The sequence below is a fragment of the Macrosteles quadrilineatus genome, unplaced genomic scaffold (genome assembly GCF_028750875.1).
Source record: "Macrosteles quadrilineatus isolate MER2022 unplaced genomic scaffold, UCM_ALF_1.0 Scaffold_4__1_contigs__length_99947679, whole genome shotgun sequence".
NCBI lineage: Eukaryota > Metazoa > Arthropoda > Insecta > Hemiptera > Cicadellidae > Macrosteles > Macrosteles quadrilineatus.
In genome coordinates this window covers 78,226,824-78,251,225 of record NW_026542597.1, presented here as the reverse complement: position 1 = coordinate 78,251,225, position 24,402 = coordinate 78,226,824, and the positions used below count along the sequence as shown (strand labels likewise).

Below are 24,402 nucleotides of genomic sequence, written 5' to 3'. Positions count from 1 at the left end.
TCCTTATTACATAATTCAACAAAATTCTCAGTTTATGAGTACCTATCCATCCCAAGCACTTGATGCCGTAACTTATCGCTAGGAGCGGCCACTCAAGTAATGGAATGAATTCCAGCTGATACGTGATACGGCAGTAGATCAGCTGATTTGTTCTACGCGGTCTGCTTGCGAGATCAGCTGGTACATTTTTACAAAGAAAGCGTTAAGGGATCACTTGCGTAACGGGTGATTCACTGCCCCTATGCGGTAAAGCTTTGCGGCCCCTCTTCGCTCTGCAGCCGTTACAAATTGGAACTTGCACTATTATCTTGGTAAGCTTTGCGGCGACATTGTATGTTGTTGGGCGCTCTTAATATCTTTTTGTTAACGATTCTCAGTAAATATCTTTGGTTAAACAATTTTATTTAGAATTTTGTCGTTGATGAGTGTTTCTGTTAAAGACTAGTAGGGAGTTTGCAATGTGGTTGGTTTTGTAATTTAATCACGCAACTTCTATAATGAGGACCTTGTTTAAAATTCCACCAAAACCAATGTATGCTAGTTGCACTGGCTCCCTGAGGTGGTGGATTTCATTGAATTATTTGACAAGCTTCCACCTTCACATCCAGGACTCTAGCCCGAAACATTCCTCACATTGCTTTAGACAAGGCCTAGATTGTCGTGTAATCATCATTGGTAAAATCCATCGGTGATTGAACCGATTTGAACCCGGGACCTCGGGGACCGAAGTCCCGTATCTACCTCTAGACCAGGTTGATCTCTCTGAAGTTACAGATTAGAGATAGCTTTTAATTTACATAACATTTGACTGAATTTGACTACACAATTCATCAATTTGATCTTCATGACATTTTAATGCCTGATTATTCTAATAATGCCAAAACAAATAAGTATTCAATGGCCACACTAGTATATGTTTAATTAATTTGGACGGTGTCATATATCGATGAGACATACGCAATTGATATTTGATACATTCACAATCGGATTAGTAATGGGTGTATAAACTCGACCACTATAGGATCTAGTGTTTAGTACGGTTGTGATTCCATTTACCCACCCTTAAGCTCGTGTTGAAATGATCAACACTTAAATCCGATCATTACTTAGTATTGATAGTGCATAAATGTGATATTTTGCGTAACAGAGCACTGAAAATCTAGTCGTAACACTGGTTTGGGGATTTTAGTTCAAATCAGTCCAATCACCAAGATGTATCAGATGGCGCGACCCAATAGTTCGAATCCATTCATGAGCTGAAGGTTCATCTAATTTGTAATACGACCTTTAAGGTGAAAAGAACCTTCATAAGAACTACCTTATAGTTTTTAAATGAATCGTAAAACTCTATTAACAAAAATCTGTGGGACAATATTTATTTTTTTAATGTAATGTCCATTCAGAACAACACACAAATGTACAAGTCATGCTTTAGTAAGTTTTTTGAAGTCGTATTGGTTGAATTTTCCTTTCCCTAAGCTTAAACTTTTGCAATTCGGATGCGAACCATCCAAACAAATAATGCATTTCTAAGAGCAATATGAAACTGCGTTGGAAACATAGTTGTGTCAATAAAACTGTATTGGATTCAATTTAAACTTTTCTCCGGTTGATTGAAAGTAGGTCGGTTGTATTTGTGTTTGTTAAAGCCTTAACTGCGTCGTAGTTAATTAAATTGTTCGCGAGTTGAAACGTGGTAATCCTCCAGGCAGTATGGACGTTTAACAACATGTTTTTGTTGCAGAGAATAAACATTCATTTGTTTGACTTTTATTTGAACAGGTAGTTATTTCATGTGAATCTAAATAAATCTGGATGTGTAAACAAGACCGTTATTAAATACAATAGCTGGGTAGTTGAGTGGATTTAGTGCTCGCCTTGTGATTATAAGGTTACTGGATCGATCCCGATAGAAAGCGATTTTTTTATAGTTAGAAACCAGGCTTGACTATCCTTGATCAAATTAATAATAATAATAATAAATTTATGTAATTGGGTAACGAATTCAATTTTTGTAAAAAATAGAATTGACTTTTGATAATTTTGACACTGAATAGTCATATTACTACATACAATTGTAGTTCTGGGAGAGTCTTGGATTGGAGAAGATAGGTATATGGCCATACGTTTGATTTGGTTTTGATGGTAAAGTAGTTCGGTCGAGAATATATTTTCAATGTCAAAAGGTTCACACAATTTACAACAAAATTAAAGGTGTAAAATGAACATGAACAAAAGAAAGAGTGAATTAAACAAGGCAAAATAGGAGGAGAGAAAAACTACCGGTGCTACACTAAACGATATAATGAGTAAGATGCTTCCCATCCAATGTAAAAATATGAAGCCAAGAAAATAGATGAAGTACATGACAATCTCACTACAGGGCACTAGTGTATTGGGTTAGATATTAATTTAAATCCATGCCAACAGCTGATTGATTTATCACTTGACACAGAATTTTTTCATTAGTTGGTAGACCATCTCAACAGATTACATAACGTTTTTTGGCTTCAAATTTTTACATTGGATGCGAAGTGAGATGGTATGAGGAAGAAATGCATTTGGAAAAAGTAATGTTTAAATTTTTAATTTATATTTTTCGTTTTTGGCCTGATTGTGCAATTTAGACCTCTCTTCCTCACACTGATCAGCTGACCTGCATTTAATGAACACTGAACAACCATAGACTGTAGACTTTGAAGTGACCATAGATTAAGCATGCTTCATATTCATAACAGATTATACTTAGCTATATTATTAAGCTAGAGACAATAAATTTAAACGTTTCTGATAAGGGAACGATTCCGTTGTTTACTTATTATTCTGTGTTACGTTTGAAACTTAGTTATTTTACAATTTATTTGTTAGCTATTGCTTGTCCTGCAGTATTAAATTGAAAAATCAAATCGTACACTGTAAAGACCATAAAAAGAGAGAAAAATAAGACGTTCAGTGGCCCTAAGTGTAAACGTTCTTTATGACCCTCTTAAGCACACAAATTTGACTATTTGTATCCAAAGTCAATGACGCAATGTCGGCCATTTTCCTTTCCACTCCGTTTCATCGTATTAGACTGAACTTGTCAGCGAATAACATACACCTCCGCATTTACTGAGTTTACAGACCAAAATATTGCAGACACAGCAGTCATTGAACCGTCGGCGTCTCGCCGCTGACAAAATACACTACAAGACGCTAAGTTCTACTTTTTGGAAAATTTGTTTTGCTTAAGTCTTTACCAGCTTTATGTCGAATTAACAGTCTGCTAACACGTATGCATTCGAGTGGGTTTTTATTGCTAATTTATTTGATTCGGAGACTTGATGAGTCATATCAGCAAGTGGTGAAATTTTATGTTGAAAAGACTAGTGTGTACGTTTTTGTTCAATATAGGGAATAAGCTATAACCGTAGGTGACTTGGACCCAGGATCAATTTACTTTTCATTTTGATGTCCCAGAGGCCAAAAACACCTGTAGCCCAAAACTCGAGCAAAATTCGTCCAATTCAGATGAAGTTTTCAACCAGGTATGGAAATTCGCTTAGTTTGCAGGTTTGCTGCGGCACTGCAAATAGTGCTTATAGTGCTAGTAAGTTTTAATGCTCTTATTTCTTGTCGTATCCTAGTCAAATCCCAAGTGAAATTTATCAAGCACATCTCTTGGCAAGCACATAGGTACAATCTTAGCGAACGTGAGTCGCATTAATCAATGTAAACGTCGGCTTCATGTTTCAGCTTTATATAGACTTATGAAGCTTTATAAATCTCAGTTTACATATTTAACTGTATTCCATTTTATTAGTGAATTTCCTATATAGGGAATAAGCTACTACCAGGTCTCATGGTAAGACATAGGCCCAGGACCGATTTACTTTTTCGTTTTGAGGTCTCCAGAGGCCAGTAACACTCCGTTCAAATATATATTTATGTGTCTGCCCGTTAGTGCGATAACTCGAGCAAAAATAATGCGATTTTGACGAAATTTTGTATAAACGTGAAAACCTACTTTTATTCGAACGAGTTCGCGAATCAGCATGATTGGACCACAGAGCACGGATTGGACTATGAAAACGGGGGTTTATGGGGTAAAAATCGGGGGTTTTTTTAAATTTTTAACTCTTAAAAAAATCACAATTTCTTTCCAGACCAACTTGTAGAGCTTAAAAGAAGAAATAATGTTGTAGGCTATATTGAAGCGTTGTTGTATGCCTAATGGTTATGGAGATAATTTTAAACCTTAAATTTAAAATTACTATGTTATTCTTATGGAGAATAAATAAACTGTTGTGGTTTGCTCGTTTATGGATATATTTTAATCAAAGTTGGTAATTTTGCTTATTTCATACTAAGCTATCGACATTTCAATAAAAAAACACACACCTCAATATCTTCCCTGTAGCAGCAAACCTAAGAACTCACTAAAATTAATGTTATTTAAATAGGAAATAAGTCCGACAATTTTTAGGGAATATTTTAATAGAAATCCAGCCGGGTAAATGGAAATTTGCTTAGTCTGCAGGTTTGGTGTGGCGGGGGTATTAATTTTTAAATTTGTATGGAAGGATTGTATAAACCTCTTTTTTGTGATTTAAAAACAAACTAAGTTTTTCTTTTAAGATTTTGCCTGGATATTATTTTATTACTTATAAATAATACGTGAAGGCTCAACAACACTTTATTCACAAACACCGTAATTACAACGTTCTCGATTGTATCGTCTTACATGCCGTGACTATCAGATTTGCTTGTTTAGCTCCAAGGCGTTGAGATACAAGCTAAATAAATCTATTCTGGAGATAGATGTTGTAAATGTGTTAAGCTTGGTAATTGTTTAAGGAGCTTTCAGGCTACAAATAGTATTGGAGCCTTTAATGATGTAAATTATAGACCCGTAATTGTAACTATTTTAACCACCTAAATGTTAACAGTGTGTGGAGTTTGAAAATATTTATTTTGGCGTGTTAGTTGAGCTTTTTCAAAAATATATCAAACAAGCTCGAAATAATAATTTGGAATATGTATTTTTAATTTGTTACTCTAAAAAATTTCAATTTTTTTGATAATTGGGAATTGAACCCAGAACTCCAGGATCGATGTCCCAAATTCTCCTTCAGCCACGGAACTTCACTACCATGTGTGATTGATCAACACAAATAAAATAATGTGTTGACACTAGGGCAATATTAAATTTCCATAGTCATCTGAAGTTTATCTTGGCCAATATTTACCATCCATTCGGAAAACGAAATAACTCTGTCATGGGTCCAAGTGACTCAAACTAAAGAGGTTGTAGATGATTCCATGCTCTTGCAAATGTATTATAGAAAACTTTACTACTGTAACCATTAAAAAATACTAAAAAATACCAATTTCCCTAGGTTTCTAAAATTCCCTAAAATCATTCAACCAAAATCACTTTGCAAAATCATGGTTTCAATTTTCCCATGGATCCATTTTCCCTAAGTAAATACTAACATATACGACCAAAGGAACCTTCTTGAACGACGCAAGTTTGCAGCTACTTACACACTTTGGCAAATGTTTTCAACTTGGTTACAACAACAGTCAAGTTGCCAAGTTGTGCTGAGATGAGATACGCAGCACTCCTGTGGGAACGCGTCGACTCAGCATGCTGATGGTTGTTGCGTAGTATACCTTCTTCCGTGCTATCTTGCTACCTCTACTGCGCATCACACAGTTCAGGTGACCATAGTGCTCGCCTGACAGTCAAAAGGTAGCCGGTTCGATCCTGAGAAAAGTTTGTAGCTTTTTGATGATCCGAAACTGGACCCAGCTGTCCCTGATTATTGGGCTTTAAATAAAAAGGATTGGCGAATGACAGCTGATTTTAGTCAGTAACAAAGCTACACAGATCATCTTACACCATTCATATATTTCACCAATTCATATATCTTCACCACTCATATATTTGGGTTATAATATGCACTTGGGGCGTCCCCATCACAATGATTGATAATATTGATAGTTGACAACTTCTACATTTTCCACTGGATGTGATCTTTCCCCTGTTATTTCTCATTTTGCGATTATATTCTTGTGTAGCTTTTGTGTAATTTTGTGTATTTTAGTGCTAATTTCAAATATTTGTTCAAACCAACATGTTGGTGTTGAAATCAAGTTTTATGTTTGTTATTTTTTGTACTGTGATAATTGTTCGCTGATATGTATTAATTGGATCAGACGTATAATTAGGTTAGCTGAGACTAGGCGAATACATGTATGTATATCTGAACTACTTTTCACATTAATCTGCCTAATAAGTACAATCCATACCGGCTCACCCCTTGCTTTGCTGGATACGTTCCACGCACAGGTCATTAGCCTATGTAAACGGGAAAATGCAAGAGGTCGCAAACCTCTTTTAAAAAGTGACAAAGAAAAATATGTTGTTCTAGTTGTTGGTTATCAATACAGATAGGCCAACTGGGGGTTTCAAGTACACATTGTGTGTTATGTAAGGTATTGGTCGGGATTCAGTCGATATTCCAGCCACAATGTAGCCCTCTGTGCTTCATTGTTAGGCTTGGTGTTTCAAGTCAAGTGCACAATAACTCGAAGTAGGTCAAACTGTGCTAAAACCGATAACCTTGCATTTATTGCTTCTATAGATTTGAGTTTCCCAAGTTGCATGCACTTTTTGAGTTTTATTTGAACTAATTGTGGCCAACATATTTATTTGTGGAACATTATAATCATACTGCATGTTAATTGGGTAGGGTATATTAAATTAATAATGACCACCCTTATATTTAGTCCCTAGTATTTAGCCCCCTAATAAGAGCATTATGTTTAGTTCGATTTAAATTTAATGGGGAGGGTAAATGAACAGCCAAGACGTTGTAAATACAATGGATTATTTTCTGTGTAGTTGTGATTTTGAATTTTAACAGCCACTTGGTTGGAAATAGCTTATTTTATCCGCCATGAAATTTAAATCCGTTAAGAAACATTTGGTACTCTTTAGTGCACTCAAAAGTCATGGAATCCAGCATGAAACGTTCTTCAAACTTTACAATATGAAGAGTCTAGTCTCACTGTTCAAAGTCAATAGTTACACATAGTATCGAAAAAAAAATACTATTATAAGAGTCAATTAGTACGGCAATGTGATGATTGTATTATTATACAGAAAGTTGTGCGATGTATTCTTGAGTTAACGCATTTCTAACCAACATGTCCAACAATGAAAACAGCTGTTGCAAATAGTTACAAGGTTTCAAAATGATAAAAGACATTTGGAGCAACCCTATAAATTAGAGATCCCGTATGATAGCATAATAGTTAACAAATTGCAACAGTAGGTAAATGGGTTGTTCATGGAATCTAATGGTATTAGTACATCAACTAAGTCGCGGCTGTATGTTTATACTGTCAGTAGCTGGTTGCTAGGCAACGTTTGACAGAAATGTTTACATTGAAGCGACCATATCGTTATCTGAGGATATTCTTGGTGGGATGGAAATGTTTCTTGAATTGAATTGTAAGAAGGAAAATCGGGAGAAATGCAACTGTGTGTGATTTAATAAGATATCGATATTATTATTAGTCCAGGCAACAAAAGGGTATAGAGGGAAATGTTTGGAACACAATTTCTGACTTCGTAACTTTGTTTAGTATAGTTAGGAGGTTAACATACCAAAAGTCCCCGCCTCTAGCTCTTGTGCTGTGGGGGAGGGGGGGGGCTTGAAGGTACCATTTTTCGGTTTTTTGCTGATATCTCGGAAACCATGCGTCCAAGCGAAATTATGCTTATGTACAAGATGAAAGCTTATTAAATTTCCAGCAAGTTTGTAATTTACTATTTTTCGATACCTTGTATGGTTTTCGCGTTATTTGCTATCAAAAGTTTGTAAATTTAGAAAAATACATTTTTTTCTCGTGTTTTTTGTTCTTTTTGACAAGTTGCCATTTAAACTATGCACCCAAAAAATAAATGCTGGGCATAGGGTTGTAGAAAATTAAATTCCCTTCAATAATATATATGACTTTACTAGTTTACCACCTTCCGTTCAGATTTTAAAGCAAATTAACCGTCAGTATAAAAAAAATTAAATTGAATTAAAATTTAAGAAAATTAAAATCTAGTGTTGAGCAAGGAATTTGAAGTCTTGCAACAGCTGTTGACTACTTAATATTTCAATTTATCACCTTACACAGTCAACTAAATTGGTTGGAACATTCACTATCAAGTAGCTAAGGTGAGTGATGGGCGTCTAAAAATAGCACAGATACGCTATAGAAAATATATACTGGTGGGCTGCGTAACCAGCTTCCTCAGACTTGATGATCTAGCTAGTAGACTATTGTTATGAGAAAATATGGTGTTATAACCATGTTAATGCATATAAGAGTGTCTATATGACACTGGAAACAATCACAACCATTAAATTTAAACAAAGATAAATTACATATTTAAGTGAATTAATATAACACATTACCAGTAAGTAGCCTAATATTCTATCCCTTGCTATCTTAGTTTAATAAGGACTACCATCCTCATCATTTTTATCCTTTTTTTCTCCATCGGACCTATAATAGGTATACTGTTTTTTTTTTTCATATTCTTAGTCATCTTTCCCAGGAACAACATTTTGGCATACTTATTTTAGGCTTGCTTTTTTGCTACCTGATTTTGCACGAGTACAGTTTTATGTGCATAGGCAGAAAACAATTTTGAGAATATCCTTCAGTGAAGTTTCATGCTTAGTGTTCTCTGCTACTACAGAGTTTTTATTATTCTTTTCCACTCTTACATAAGAGAAGGCAGGTTATTTCCCAGCCACAGCTGAACCTTTTGGAATGTACATGATAGGAAACGATGTTTTGAAGCACCATCAGTCGGAGGAAGACAAGAGATATTAGGCTTTATGGAGACCATCGATTTAAAAATTGACTTGTACCTATATAGATTGAAGTTGAGGGATACCTCTCTCGCTAGAGCCCATATCAAATCAAGATGTACATTTTCCCCACCTTTTGTATTTGGGTGGTGTTGGAGAGGGGGCGTGAAAGACCGATGATGCATTTTGGGCCACTGGGGAATTCAGATACAACTTCGCATAAGCAACCTTGCTTTTCTCAAATGCTGAAGATTTGTTGTCACATCCAGTAGAATCTCATTCAAAATATCATCTAATCCTTGTTAAGATAGTTTATGGTGTGAGAAAAAGATGTCCCTTACCTTCTTTCTTAGAGAATAAGAGGATAAAAACGATTATGAGGATGGTAGTCCTTTCCAAACTAAGATAGCAAGGCTGAATTGACTCAATAGTAGGCTAAGGCTACTCACAAATGTAATGTTTTATGTTAATTCCTACTTAAATATGTCAATTGTCTTGGTTTCAATTTTATGGTTGTGATTGGTTTCCAGTGTCATATAGACACTCTTATATGCATTAACATGGTTATAACACCATATTTTCTCATTACAATAGTCTAGGTAGATCACCAAGTCTGAGGATGCTGGTTACGCAGCCCACAAGTATATATTTTCTATAGCGTATCTGTGCTATTTTAAGACGCCCATCACTCACCTTAGCTACTTGATAGTGAATGTTCCAACCAATTAGTTGACTGTGTAAGGTGATAAATTGAAATATTAAGTAGTCAACAGCTGTAGCAAGACTTCAAATTCGTTGCTCAACACTATATTTTAATTTTCTTAAATTTTAATTAAATTAAATCTTTTTTATACTGACGGTTAATTTGCTTTAAAATCTGAACGGAAGGAGGTAAACTAGTAAAGTCATATATATTATTGAAGGGAATTTAATTTTCTACAACCCTATGCCCAGCATTTATTTTTTGGGTGCATAGTTTAAGTGGCAACTTGTCAAAAAGAACAAAAAACACGAGAAAAAAATGTATTTTTCTAAATTTACAAACTTTTGATAGCAAATAACGACGGCAATATACGACCAAAGGAACCTTCTTGAACGACGCAAGTTTGCAGCTACTTACACACTTTGGCAAATGTTTTCAACTTGGTTACAACAACAGTCAAGTTGCCAAGTTGTGCTGAGATGAGATACGCAGCACTCCTGTGGGAACGCGTCGACTCAGCATGCTGATGGTTGTTGCGTAGTATACCTTCTTCCGTGCTATCTTGCTACCTCTACTGCGCATCACACAGTTCAGGTGACCATAGTGCTCGCCTGACAGTCAAAAGGTAGCCGGTTCGATCCTGAGAAAAGTTTGTAGCTTTTTGATGATCCGAAACTGGACCCAGCTGTCCCTGATTATTGGGCTTTAAATAAAAAGGATTGGCGAATGACAGCTGATTTTAGTCAGTAACAAAGCTACACAGATCATCTTACACCATTCATATATTTCACCAATTCATATATCTTCACCACTCATATATTTGGGTTATAATATGCACTTGGGGCGTCCCCATCACAATGATTGATAATATTGATAGTTGACAACTTCTACATTTTCCACTGGATGTGATCTTTCCCCTGTTATTTCTCATTTTGCGATTATATTCTTGTGTAGCTTTTGTGTAATTTTGTGTATTTTAGTGCTAATTTCAAATATTTGTTCAAACCAACATGTTGGTGTTGAAATCAAGTTTTATGTTTGTTATTTTTTGTACTGTGATAATTGTTCGCTGATATGTATTAATTGGATCAGACGTATAATTAGGTTAGCTGAGACTAGGCGAATACATGTATGTATATCTGAACTACTTTTCACATTAATCTGCCTAATAAGTACAATCCATACCGGCTCACCCCTTGCTTTGCTGGATACGTTCCACGCACAGGTCATTAGCCTATGTAAACGGGAAAATGCAAGAGGTCGCAAACCTCTTTTAAAAAGTGACAAAGAAAAATATGTTGTTCTAGTTGTTGGTTATCAATACCGATAGGAACTGGGGGTTTCAAGTACACATTGTGTGTTATGTAAGGTATTGGTCGGGATTCAGTCGATATTCCAGCCACAATGTAGCCCTCTGTGCTTCATTGTTAGGCTTGGTGTTTCAAGTCAAGTGCACAATAACTCGAAGTAGGTCAAACTGTGCTAAAACCGATAACCTTGCATTTATTGCTTCTATAGATTTGAGTTTCCCAAGTTGCATGCACTTTTTGAGTTTTATTTGAACTAATTGTGGCCAACATATTTATTTGTGGAACATTATAATCATACTGCATGTTAATTGGGTAGGGTATATTAAATTAATAATGACCACCCTTATATTTAGTCCCTAGTATTTAGCCCCCTAATAAGAGCATTATGTTTAGTTCGATTTAAATTTAATGGGGAGGGTGAATGAACAGCCAAGACGTTGTAAATACAATGGATTATTTTCTGTGTAGTTGTGATTTTGAATTTTAACAGCCACTTGGTTGGAAATAGCTTATTTTATCCGCCATGAAATTTAAATCCGTTAAGAAACATTTGGTACTCTTTAGTGCACTCAAAAGTCATGGAATCCAGCATGAAACGTTCTTCAAACTTTACAATATGAAGAGTCTAGTCTCACTGTTCAAAGTCAATAGTTACACATAGTATCGAAAAAAAAAATACTATTATAAGAGTCAATTAGTACGGCAATGTGATGATTGTATTATTATACAGAAAGTTGTGCGATGTATTCTTGAGTTAACGCATTTCTAACCAACATGTCCAACAATGAAAACAGCTGTTGCAAATAGTTACAAGGTTTCAAAATGATAAAAGACATTTGGAGCAACCCTATAAATTAGAGATCCCGTATGATAGCATAATAGTTAACAAATTGCAACAGTAGGTAAATGGGTTGTTCATGGAATCTAATGGTATTAGTACATCAACTAAGTCGCGGCTGTATGTTTATACTGTCAGTAGCTGGTTGCTAGGCAACGTTTGACAGAAATGTTTACATTGAAGCGACCATATCGTTATCTGAGGATATTCTTGGTGGGATGGAAATGTTTCTTGAATTGAATTGTAAGAAGGAAAATCGGGAGAAATGCAACTGTGTGTGATTTAATAAGATATCGATATTGTTATGTTAACATTATATTTTTTCTTTGTATGAATTCGATATACAGTATTGAATATATTTTAACTATCCACAATGCAACGATATCTATGAATGAATTTAACCATTGCTGGACTCTTAATTAATGGCTCTGTCTAAAGAAACAGCTGTTTTCAATTCACAACAAAACCTAAAAAAAATATTCCACTCAATTCTACACACATGCGTCACTAAAATCACCATTAAAAATGAGACTATAATTTTCTTAGTAAACCACAGTAAAGTTAGAATATATCAATTTTTTGACAGATTGTGTGAAGATTCGTCCTTAAATTGTGATAGAAATTTTAATGTTTAAAATTTAAAGTCGGATAAGGTGTTTCAGCAAAAGTACCTAAGGAACTCTGGGGCTAAGTTATAGTTAAAAGCATATAAATAACTTACAATGCCCATTCATCCTGGACAGTTGGCAGTTATTCCAGAATAAATCGTGCTCTTGTTCCAAATACGTCAAGACATTTTTAAATCTAAATATATAACTTTTTTATGCATCAATTATTCTATTTCATTTTGTATTTTTTGACCGTTCCAAAAAAATCACATAATTTTATAGAAATAAACACGATTCGTAACTTAGTAGATAGGCATTTGTTATCTCAAATATGTCCTAGTTCACAAATTTGATCGTTTTGACCTGTTTATTAAAACATTTGTGAGGTGTATTTGTTTTTTTTTCTTGCTCACCCGAATTAAACACGAAATAAATAGTTAAAAGACCATAACTGTTAGTAGAAATGATGTGCTAATTGGGTCAGGGGTAAGGTTAAGGTAGGGATTATTAAGGTAGGATTATCCTCCTAACTAATCAAAGCAGATGGCTGATTTTAACTTATATTTTTCATTTTTTGGATGGAAAAGTTTGAATATCTTATAAAAAAAATATTGTTTGTTATATATTTGGGATGTTTATAATTTTAATAATGCTAAATTACGTTGATGAACTATATTCTCTAGTAAATCCCAAATATACGAGCACAATAATCAACAACAACGAAAACAAGTACCGTAATTAATTAACCATGATTTTAATAAACAACTTCCTATCCATGTGATGAAGCTATGTGTAGTTTGGGTAATCGTGATTTTTTTCTTAATCCAGATCTAACTCCTTCAGTATTAATCCTTTAAACAATAGTTTAAATATCTATTTCCGACATTCCATGCTTATTAGATTTATTTACATTAGAATGGTTATTCATTACTTTAAGTACTTGTATACCAAATACAGAATGTTATTTGTAGGAAAGACTCGTTTGTATTAGAATATTACGTAAAGTTCCTAAACAATATTAGTTATTTTTACACGAAACTTAATTATTTTATGTGAGATCAAATTTTCCAGCAAGTATAACCAGGAAAAACAGGATTTATCTAACCAAACTAGACACACTAATATTATGAACTAAACTGTGTACATTGAAGCACTTAATCATATTTTAACACTCGTTACAGCTGGTAATGTTTGGTATTTATCCGGATTAAGACAGTGTAGTAAATTAGTATTGGTTGGTAAGCCTGGGCGTTCATTGAATGGCTGCCACCGCCACCGCCACCCCTGTATTCGGCATGCGGGTCTAGTGTTGTTATGGTGGTAGTACTACTTGCGACGCAGTCATGCCAACATCTCAGCACTCGATGCTGATAGTGGTTGGATAACCTCAATGTTTTGTCGTGCTCGAATAGTTGTGTTGTGCGGGTTTTTGACAGGTTAATAAGTGATTGAAATATTCTTTCATGAGTGTTTAAATTGAGAAGTATTTTAATTTTTGTTTGGTGGATTTCGATTGATTTAAATAAGAAAATGTATTGTGACTAGTGAAAATTCGAAAAAAAACTTGTTACAGAAGTTACGTGAAGTTTTCTAATTGATTTTTAGTTTTTTTATTTATCAGGGAAAGTATTTTTATTTGCTTTTGACACTAATGATGTACAATAAATTATAACGTGTTTTCTTACGACGGCCAACTTTTCATTGTACACTCAAATGATGACAAACATTTTTTGTGAGTGATTACACACTATTTGGATAACATGCTGTCTAGAGCAAGGGGATTTTTCTCCCCAAGTACAAAGGTTAGTATAGCTAGCTTGAGGGTAATTTTTATGGAAAATTAGTCAAATTTTAATCACATACTTAATGGTTGTAAAATACAATTTTAATATAGTGTGTTTGCCAGCACAGTAATTATAAAATAACTAGGCCTAAGCCAAATTTTGTTGTTTGTAATTCAGTTATAGACCCTACCAATGGTATATATTTTAATAAATTCTTCCTATCGTTTTAATTTTCTTTATGACGAATACAAAGTTGTGTTATCAAATAAACCTTTACACTTGTTTTTTGTGAACTCACATTCTGTTAAATTGTACTGTCCTTACCAATACGAGTAAACCACGAGTTTTTCATTAATTAACCAAATTAATTGTAATTAAAAAAACATATCAACGTTGTTTTCGTCGTAATTGTGCCAAAAGAAACACCCTCATCTTCTGATTTTAATACGATAAAACTAATATTACAAAATAACTGCTTAATTTATTGTTAATGCGTCTTACATTTAATAAATATTTTATTATTATTAATGAGAACATCCATTGTTGCGTGTTTTTACTTTTGGATAGCCATTCATATAAATAAAATACAGTATACATAAAATATTATCACATTAATGGTACAAGAGACATCATCAAGGCTTGGCTAAGTAACCCTCTTAAGGAAGAAAGATCCTTTTTAGAAATGCGTGTTTTTACTTTGGTTACATGAAACATTATCACATTTAATGTTCAAGAGACATCAAGGCTTTGGCTAACCCTCTTAAATAAGATCCTTTGAAGAAAAAAAACCGTGGATGAAGTTTTCATCCAAGCACTTTACTCTAAACCCGCTGCTTTTAACCAAACTCTTATTCTATCCATCTAGAGTCCATTGATTCAACATTCATGAAATATATTTTTAACACATTAAACTATTGAAGACTTTAATTTTAGTTTAATCTTTGTTGGATGTGGACTTAGAATATGTGTTGTGTAATTCCTGATTAATTCCGAGATCAACAGAGAATTTTTGTAAACCCTTAATAATCCGAATACCGTTAATACGGACTTGGCGTAATCCGGACAACAGTTTGTAAACATTTCTTACAGATATAACGCGCCACTGTGAACTACGCAGTTTTGTTGCATTGTTTGTAGTGCTCCAGTATTTTTTTTTTCTGTTAATGGCGCGTTTTCGTAAACTGTAGCATAGATTAAAGGGTATACCTTAATCTATCATATAACTTTAGCACAGGCAAATAACCAATAACAGACTTTAACGTCAAAGGTATCGGAAGTTTTGATCAAAGCGAGAAACTGAGCTAATTCGAAGACAATTTTGAGGAACCACTCGCTGAGATGAAGTTAAGTTTAAATTGACTTAAAAAAATTTCTTGGAAGGTATTTGCCAAATAAGTTGTGCTGCAAACCCTTGTTTTTTACTGGTTTTTTAGTTAGTTCCAATAAAATGTAGTAAACCACCTCTCTGATGTATTAAGGCCTACTCTTAAATCTATGACTGTAGGTGCCCAAACGATCCCCCTTAATCGCTTTCTTGTAATTTTTAACATTAAATCATGGTTTAAATTTACACATGTATCTCCATTTAATTGGATTTGTTTGAGTTTTAGAATTTTTGAAATGCGTTGAATACCCCAAGCAACAAAACAAGTAGGCCTTATAAGATAGTTGTAAGCTGCAAATTATGCATATTGTAATAACAGTATCTATCAGTAATCTGACACATACTTTCTCCCATTAGCTTGTTTATGCGCAATACGTGTAAGTAAATAGGATATTTTATCGGAAAAATAACAAATGCTGCAATAACTTATGAACATACACAGACATTAACTTACTGTACTTCGAAAACGACTTTTTGGTTTCTGATGGATATTTCTACCCAAAACTCAAACTTGAACCTATATTTATGCTATGTAAGGGAAAGAAAGTAAAAATGAAGGGGGTTTCTACCTTTTATTAGAATTAATTACAAAACAGGTCTTACTCCTGTTTACAAATCCCCTTGTTTTTCCTTAAAAATTTTACGCTTTTCCCCAACCTACCTGAAACACTTTTAATCTGGTATTCTAAGAAAAATTACCATCGTAAATTTAAACTTTTACTTAATCTAAGCGAGTGGTTTTTCGAACTTGTCGTCAAATTAGCTCAGTTTCTCACTTTAATCAAAACTTTCTGTGTCATTCATATACCTTGGACGTCAAAGTCTGTCATTTGCACTTGCTAAAGCTCTGTGATTGACAAAATTAGGTTAATAACCAAAGTTAAACACTGTTCATAACTAAGTGTATTGCTAACTTAGTTATTGTAAAGTGATGATTAGTTTTGTAACTCTACAGAGTGATCAACTTAACACCATCATTAATATCTCAGCAAGATGACATTTTTGGATCACTCTCAATTTAGGACCTCATCTAGTTTTTGTTATAGTGTAAAATTTTGATTTTATTTTGGTATACATTCCACTAAGTTAATTGTAATATGAGCCGAAAACTCAAAGAAGTACCGTTGGAATTCATAATCAAATCAGCTGATGATAATTATAAATTCAATTATTCATGTTTATGCACCAATATCCTACTTCAAAGTTTGTGGATGAGTGTTTATCTTTTCTTTAGATAAGACTTAGCGAAACCTTATCATTTTACAGGCATACTTTAGACAATTCAACCTAAGCCATTTATTGTGATATGCAGCTACAAATAACTGTTAAATGAATTGTAAAACTAACTTGTTTACTAAATAATTAATCATTGCGGAGATAAAACATAAACTGTTCCGATGCATATTTTAGTAAAATATAAATTTAATGCAGTTTGAATGTAAAACTACTACATTACACACTTTTTATGTGACCTTTGATATAAAATGGCTTTTCGTGCAAGAATATTCAGTTTATATTCAAGAGGGTTCTACTTAAGGACACAAACGTCACAAATTCTTTGGATTAGCCTTTAATTATTTAGTACAGTACCTTTCCTTTGTTTACATTAAAACAACCTGGGACGGTTACAATTCCCACTAAGTATGTAAATGTTTTGTTATTTGAGCAGGATTAACTTCCACTACAGTACTATTCTTGAGTAAAACCAGGTTTGAGATTAATTACCAAATTGACTTGGATGTGGTCGAGAGATGTACTTGTTGTAACCACTGAGAATGGGAAATCTATATTCATTCGCCTCTGTTCTAATTGGAAGCATGTTGGTTTGGGTAGCTTAACCAAGCCTTTGTTAAGTCTTCGACTTGCAAACTAATTTCCACCAATGCGAATCATTTGGTGTATTTTCTTTATTTAAACAAGACAGGCAGGTACAACTAAGTTTTTCTTACTAGGGGTATTTTGTTTACTAAATTAAAATCACTATTTTGGTTGTTTGGCTAAAATATTAAATTCGATGTGAACTACGGGTTTTCCAATTTTATATGTTTCATGACTATAGAACATTTCCTCACTAGGAGCGAAAGTGGCTCTCTTTGGTACCCAACCGAACGCCTCGCTTGTAAAGCGATAAGTACCAAAAAGACACTTTCGCTCCGTGTGATGAAACATTTCCGTCATACGCTGGAAATAATCTTCTAATCGTTACAACATTAGACATTAGACAACATAATTTGAGACTATACAAAGTCGTCATCAATGTTTTCATTTCTGTTGTTTACAAACATAACTTAAAATACTGTGTGATTAGCAGTGTTTTTACAATGTGCGTTTCAAATAGTAAACAACATTATAATGTGCCATAAACAAATTATGAGGTTAGTGAACCGAAAAATTTACCACGTTTTTTTGTTCCCTAATTTGAAGTTACCCGAAAACGATGATCTTGCGTACGATTTAAACTAAATAGGGAAATTTCTGAAATCAATTATTTTGTTAAGTATGTTTGGTATATAACCTGATGTTAGTCTGTTATGCTATAAAAACGGCACAAGTGTGCATATGTTTTAATGTTAAATTATGTGCATGTGATTTTAAATATTAAATTATGGCTTTGAGTAATGGGAAATGACGAGTATTATATGATTGGTATTGGATGACAGATATTAGATGACAAGTATTGGACGAAGAATGTTGGATTATATAATATTTATGTAGATGGGTGATGTGTTTACATGATTTATATTGCAAGAGGGATAACGTTGGGTGCAAGATGCAAGATTATCTACATTGATGGATATGTTGGATGATGGCAGGTTAGATAATGGATATTGGAGGTTGGATTGGTTGGATGTAGGCCAATAAGCTGGAGGAAACGAGCTTTTAAAGACACTGGATCCTCAACGAAAGTATTGTTTTAAAGACGATTACTCCCAAAATAACTGGCCCACTTTGTGTGTTGACTTAGTGAAATGATTGCGACATGGTGGATTTGTGCTGCAGAATTAGAATACAGTAGTGAGTTTATTAGTGGACACTGAGTTTTAAGACTCTAAATTCGACACAGTTTTGGGTTTGTATCTAGTAGCTACGATACAGTTTCTAAACATGACCAAAGTAGATAATTTCCAGCATTAAACGACAATAAATATATGTAAATTTTTGTTATATTTCTTTCCTTAATTTTTTAAACGATGTTTTGAACACGTAGCAACAAATTTACATTTAAATCTCCCATATTTTCACATGAATAAATTGATCGAAATATGACCCTTTTGAAGCTTCACATCCACACTGATAAGTCTGACGATTTTACAGAATCGTTTTTTAAAGAAAACTAATGAAACTAAGCACGTTTGAAAAAGGAAAAATTAATACTGTAAATTACAGTTTCCAAATATTTAAGTATAAATGCATTTAGTTTGACAAACTAATGAAAAAATCAATAATATAAAAAAGTGTATTACAATAACCTTTCTCCTTACTTTCTTAACGAGTAGTAAGTTTGAGGCACAGTTTAATATGATTTCTTTTATTACGTAGACTGTAGAGCCTTTGAATAGCTACCAAACTGGTAAATTGTAATACTTTAACCTTACAAAAAATGCTAAATACAGTTTGGTGTGTGATTTCTTAAAATACAAATATTTACATTATTACTAACGTAGTACGTCCCAAGACAATTTAAGAAAGTAAAACTAGGTTATACAGACTTTTAACTAATATAAATCATTACGAAACTATCTGACCCAAAAACCTGATAACGTCCTTGTTTTGATAACACCGTTCTCACAGTTAACTATGTTGCATTTAAGTATTTCCGTGTACAACTATGATGTATGGATGTGAGATAACTTGGGACTAATATAAGAACTGGACATTCTATTTCCACTAGATGTAGTCAGTTTTAAAACCTTATGTAGATTAATTAAGCTACTGACAGATGCTATTATTACTGATTTATGTTGTTAGCACTAATTTCTTATGGAGCCAAACCAAAGTGTTAACCTACTATAAACTATTGTAAATTTATATCAAATAAACTAAATATTTTACTTCCATTTTGATCTTGAGTAAGTTAATAAAGATGCTGTATAAGTTTTTTATTTAGCGTCCAAACTGAAGTGAAATTGTGTAACATTTTAAAATAAATCTGAAAATGGATATTATCAAAGATGGCTTCCAACATCATGTCATGTTTAATTACACTGTAAACCTTCGCAAGGCTATAAATTTGCAAGATTTAAAGGCTAACTCTACCCATTATTTAGTTAAGGTTAATATTATAACAGTAAATTCTTGTATTTGTAGTGTAGTAGCCTATTAGGAAACCTTTTTTTTATTCGTATAATAGTAGTAATAGCACAATAACAATTAAGAAGTCATGAGTAATTAAGAGAATAATTTTTCTTTAAGGTAGATTGATATGTAGGTAAAAAATAACAGTATAACGTAATACTGTATTTGTAATAGAACCCTAAACCCTTAAGAGTATTTAAAAATACTTAACTAAGTAGAAACCTATTTAATGACTGAAATGACAACTCCTTTGATATCTAAATTTTAAATCCTTATCCTACTAATATTATAAATGAGAAAGTTTGGATATATGGATGTATGGATGTATGGATGTATGTTTGTGACAAGTGAACGCGAAAAATACTGGTCGGATTGGGCTGAAATTTGGCATGATGATAGCTCACATTCCCGATTAACATATAGGCATATTCTTATTTCAAAAATCCTTTCGGGCTCCGCCCCAGTGGCTCTGGAGTTTCCCATGTTAACCTTATGAGAAATGGAATTATTGAATCTTAACAGCTGTTTCAATTAAACAAGTTGGTTCTGTTCTATGATGTTCAATAGCATTAAAGTTACAAGGATTACCAACAGGGTGCAGCACTATTATTTCTTTTACATTTACATAATTTATGACAACAGCTAATTTGCAACCAAAAGGTGAGTGAGCGTAGCGAACGAACTTCAACCTGGAGGCGAGTTAGCGTAGCGAACGAGCTAACCTGAAGGCAAGTGAGCGCAGCGAACGAGCTCCAACCTAAAGGTGAGTGAGCGTAGCGAACGAGCTCCAACCTAAAGGTGAGTGAGCGTAGCGAACGAGCTCCAACCTAAAGGGGAGTGAGCGTAGCGAACAAACTTCAACCAGGACGTGATTGAGCCATGCGAACGAGATAATCTTGAAAATTAAGAAGTTAAACGGGGCAAAGCCCGCGGGTTACAGCTAGTATATAATACGTGAAGGCGATTTCTACAAAACACTACTCCTCCGTTAATAATGGACGGATTTTTACAAACGACGTGTCAAAATAAAGTATTTTTTGTGTAGACGCCCCCTTTCACCAATTCCTGTAATAACAATCCTCGGGCTTTGCCCCACAGGCCATCAAAGTTGGATTTTCTCCCATAAGATTAACATGGGGGAATTTAAATATTTAATTGGAAACTTTGTCCCCACTAATTTGAGAGAATGGCTGGGCGTAGAAACTTGGTAGAGGTGTCCAAAGAAAGGTCTTGGTCTGAACATGAGTTATCAAAAGAAAAACTAAGCAAAATCCCTTAGGGCTCTGCCCCAGAAGCCTTAAAAGATCCCTCCACAGAGTTGTTTACATTTTGGCCATGTGAATAATACTTTTTAATAAAACAGCTGTTCATTTTAAATAGTATTTCACATTGGGAGTTACTGTTATCTTACTAATATTATAAATGTGAAAGTTTGTGTGTTTGTTTGTTTGTTTGTTTGAAGTTCAATCCCGCATCAACTACTGGAGGGATTGGGCTGAAATTTGGCATGATGATAGCTCACATTCCCGATTAACGTATAGGCATATTCTTATCTCAAAAAGTCTTTCGGGCTCCGCCCCAGTGGCTCTGTAGTTCCCCATGTTAACCTTATGAGTATTCATATTTAAAGGGAATTAAAGAATTTAGTCAGCCGTTTCAACTTAAAAAGTTGGTTATAAAAGAGGAACTATATATGTATGTATGTATGTATGTATGTGTGTGTGTATATACGTTATGGACTCCGAAACCGCTTGACAGATGTAATGAAACTTTCAGGCATTGTTAAGCATCTTTCAAGGAGGTTCGATTGAAGTTTGGTGCAGATCCGTCAAAAGGGCTCTGCCCTAGAGGGTTTTAAGTGGGCCAATGTCAGACTTTTTGATCTAAAATGTTTACAAATAAATATAATTTTAAAGCAGATGTTTACTTTCACCAACTGTTTTGTAGGTTTGAATAATCACAACATTCTGTATTCGCATTAGTCATGATTTGAAATAGTGCCACAGTGTTTCTACCGAGTGCAGCACAGAAAACTATTTTACTTTTTAATAAGTCAAAATGTATTAAACCCCAATCGCAGCACACCTGTGCACTCAACAACGTTTAAATTCTCCAATGTTAAATATTAAAACGTAAAAACCTTTATCAAAGTATTAAACGATAAAAGGGATGACTTTTTTTAAATTTATGACAACAGCTAATTTGCGACCAAAAGGTGAGTGAGCGTAGCGAACGAACATCAACCTGGAGGCGACTAAGCGTAGCGAACGAGCTAGCCTGAAAACAAGTGAGCGCAGCAAACGATTTCCAACCTGAAGGTGAGTAAGCGTAGCGAACGAACTTCAACCAGGACGTGATTGAGCCATGCGAATACTTATGAAGTTAAGCGGGGCAAAGCCCGCGGGCACAGCTAGTTTTATTATATTTCCCATCTTGATTGGGAGTTACTGAATTGTACCAAATAAGTATTTGCAATGTTATTTTCTGATTTTAAAATTAATTTTCCTCTTTATCATGTCATGTTTTGCAATATAACGTTCCATTACGAAATCAGTGGAAAATCCTTTTATCACAGCAATTCTTAAATGATTTCTTGTTGAACTTCTGCCTTTTTCACCACTTTTGCCTACATTTTATCATATTATTCTACACATATAAAATATTTATGTAGAAATATCTGCTCTTATCGTGTCTAATAAAATCCAAACATAAAAACCTTGCCTAAAATGGTACCCATCTTGACAGATTATTTGCACCTGCCTATATTACGGACTTTGGCGCACTGGGTTGGTAACATTATTGAAAATAACACTACATTTTGGCTGTAAAATATGGTACAAAGAGAAAATACGATTTAAGCAGCTACTGTCATGACAGAAAGTTCATATTCCTTTAAACTAGATCACATATTCCTTTATAAGATACGTTGATTACTAATATGTAAATGTCAATATATACGTAACAGCCAATTTACAGTATTTTGCTTTTTAGAAATGTCCCATTGCTATGTCATTTGCATTATTTGTTGCCAATGAAGCCGCCAAGACCATATAAATAAGGAGGCCCCTAAGCCAACTTCACTTCAAGTATTCCACTACACCTAACATTCCGTAGAGAGATTATTTTGACAACTTTATGTTATTGATAAGGCTGAGACAACTGACATCCCCCATATCAAGGAATTCCAGCTTTAATAGTAACCACACAATAAATTTCTCAACACTATGCTAGAGGGTTCATTCATTGGCACAGAAGTACGATATGAACTGACGCGACGTGACGAAGGAAAAATCAAACTTACACTGTAACTGATATACCTTCCTTTGAAGTTAGAATATGGATATACCTTCCCAAAAAATATTTTCTTTTAAATAAAATCATATTCACACTGATGAAATCATAGAAGTGTTTAACAACAAAAGACCCACCAATACGATTCTAATACTATTTAAAGGTTCTTCCAAAGGAAGAGATATCATATAACATACTAATAATAACTTCGATGAGTCCGATGACGTATGGTATGGGAAATATTTTAATCATTGAATGATCAACCAAATTTGGCAACTAACGCAATAATTAAAATCATTATTGTTTTTACACTTATTACCCTTTAAACAATGCTAAATGCTCAAAATATGTATATTTCACCCAATTTACCGCAGTTAGATGAATTAACGTAAGCCTTGAAAGTAACCGTCGATTTCGACGGGTTTCACCTAGTTTATTTTAATGGGATAATTACTTTACTCAGTTCCAAAATGTATTTTGCTGTGAAATGACGAACACTTAAGAGAAGGCATGTGTTTGAACCGGCAGTGGCATAATAACGTACTTGTGTGGAGTTATAAGCGTAATTTATTGCTCTCACAAGTACGCTTTTCACTTAGTGTGGCATTTAAACGGATAAATTAACTTGAGTGTAATTGTAACAAGTCCGAGTATGAAATATTTCTGTATTTAGAAACTTTCTAACTGTCGTTAGCTTTAAACATTTACTTTGAAAGGCTCAAGTAGACCTCTTATCCTGCTGTACATTTTGAAGTATGTTTTATATGTGTTTTATGTTGACGATGTTTAAGAGAGCGCTCATTTTGAATTTTGTGGTATATGGATTTGTTCTTCACTCTTTGGCCGCATGAAAGCAATGGTTTATAAATACCTACCGAGTTTTTCAGTTGAATTAGATTTACAAATTTTCCAATAACAATAATAATTACATCGTCAAAAATAATTAAAAATTCATAAGCCGGGCTGAACTTACCTTAAAACTACTTAAGCTAATGTGCGAGTATAGGGGTGGTAAATTTAGAAGGAGTAACTTATGTTTAATCTATGCAATAAACATCAAGGAGTCTCTTGATTGAAGGAGTTTTACTGACATTTTCCATCCCCGTTTAATTAAACCCTTTGACGTTAGGAGTCAGATCTAATTGCTATGTTAAACTTATAACCTGTTTTAGAAATTATTTGACCCAGTTAAATTGATCTACTAATAGAATTTGTTGCTAACAATTGCTGATTTTCGTTCAATATGCCACATTTAACCAAGCCAAACTGTAAAAACAATCAATCAATCAATTATTTAAGATGGGAAGCCACTATGTGCGTATTTTAA

The 24,402-nt window shown here is 33.9% G+C and overlaps 1 protein-coding gene across 2 annotated transcripts in view; it reads left to right on the top strand.

Annotated features, from left to right (window-relative positions):
• LOC128993491 (5'-AMP-activated protein kinase subunit gamma-2-like) overlaps window positions 1-24,402 on the top strand; it is a 326,963-nt gene that overhangs the window by 51,088 nt on the left and 251,473 nt on the right. Inside the window, exon 1 of one of the 2 annotated variants that reach the window (XM_054417434.1) lies at window positions 14,019-14,122. The exons of the other annotated variant lie outside the window; for it this stretch is intronic. Coding sequence (XP_054273409.1) covers window positions 14,081-14,122 — 42 coding nt within the window. The 5' untranslated portion in view covers window positions 14,019-14,080. Of the gene's footprint in view, window positions 1-14,018; window positions 14,123-24,402 lie in introns of those variants that run through there. 2 annotated transcript variants of the gene reach the window in all.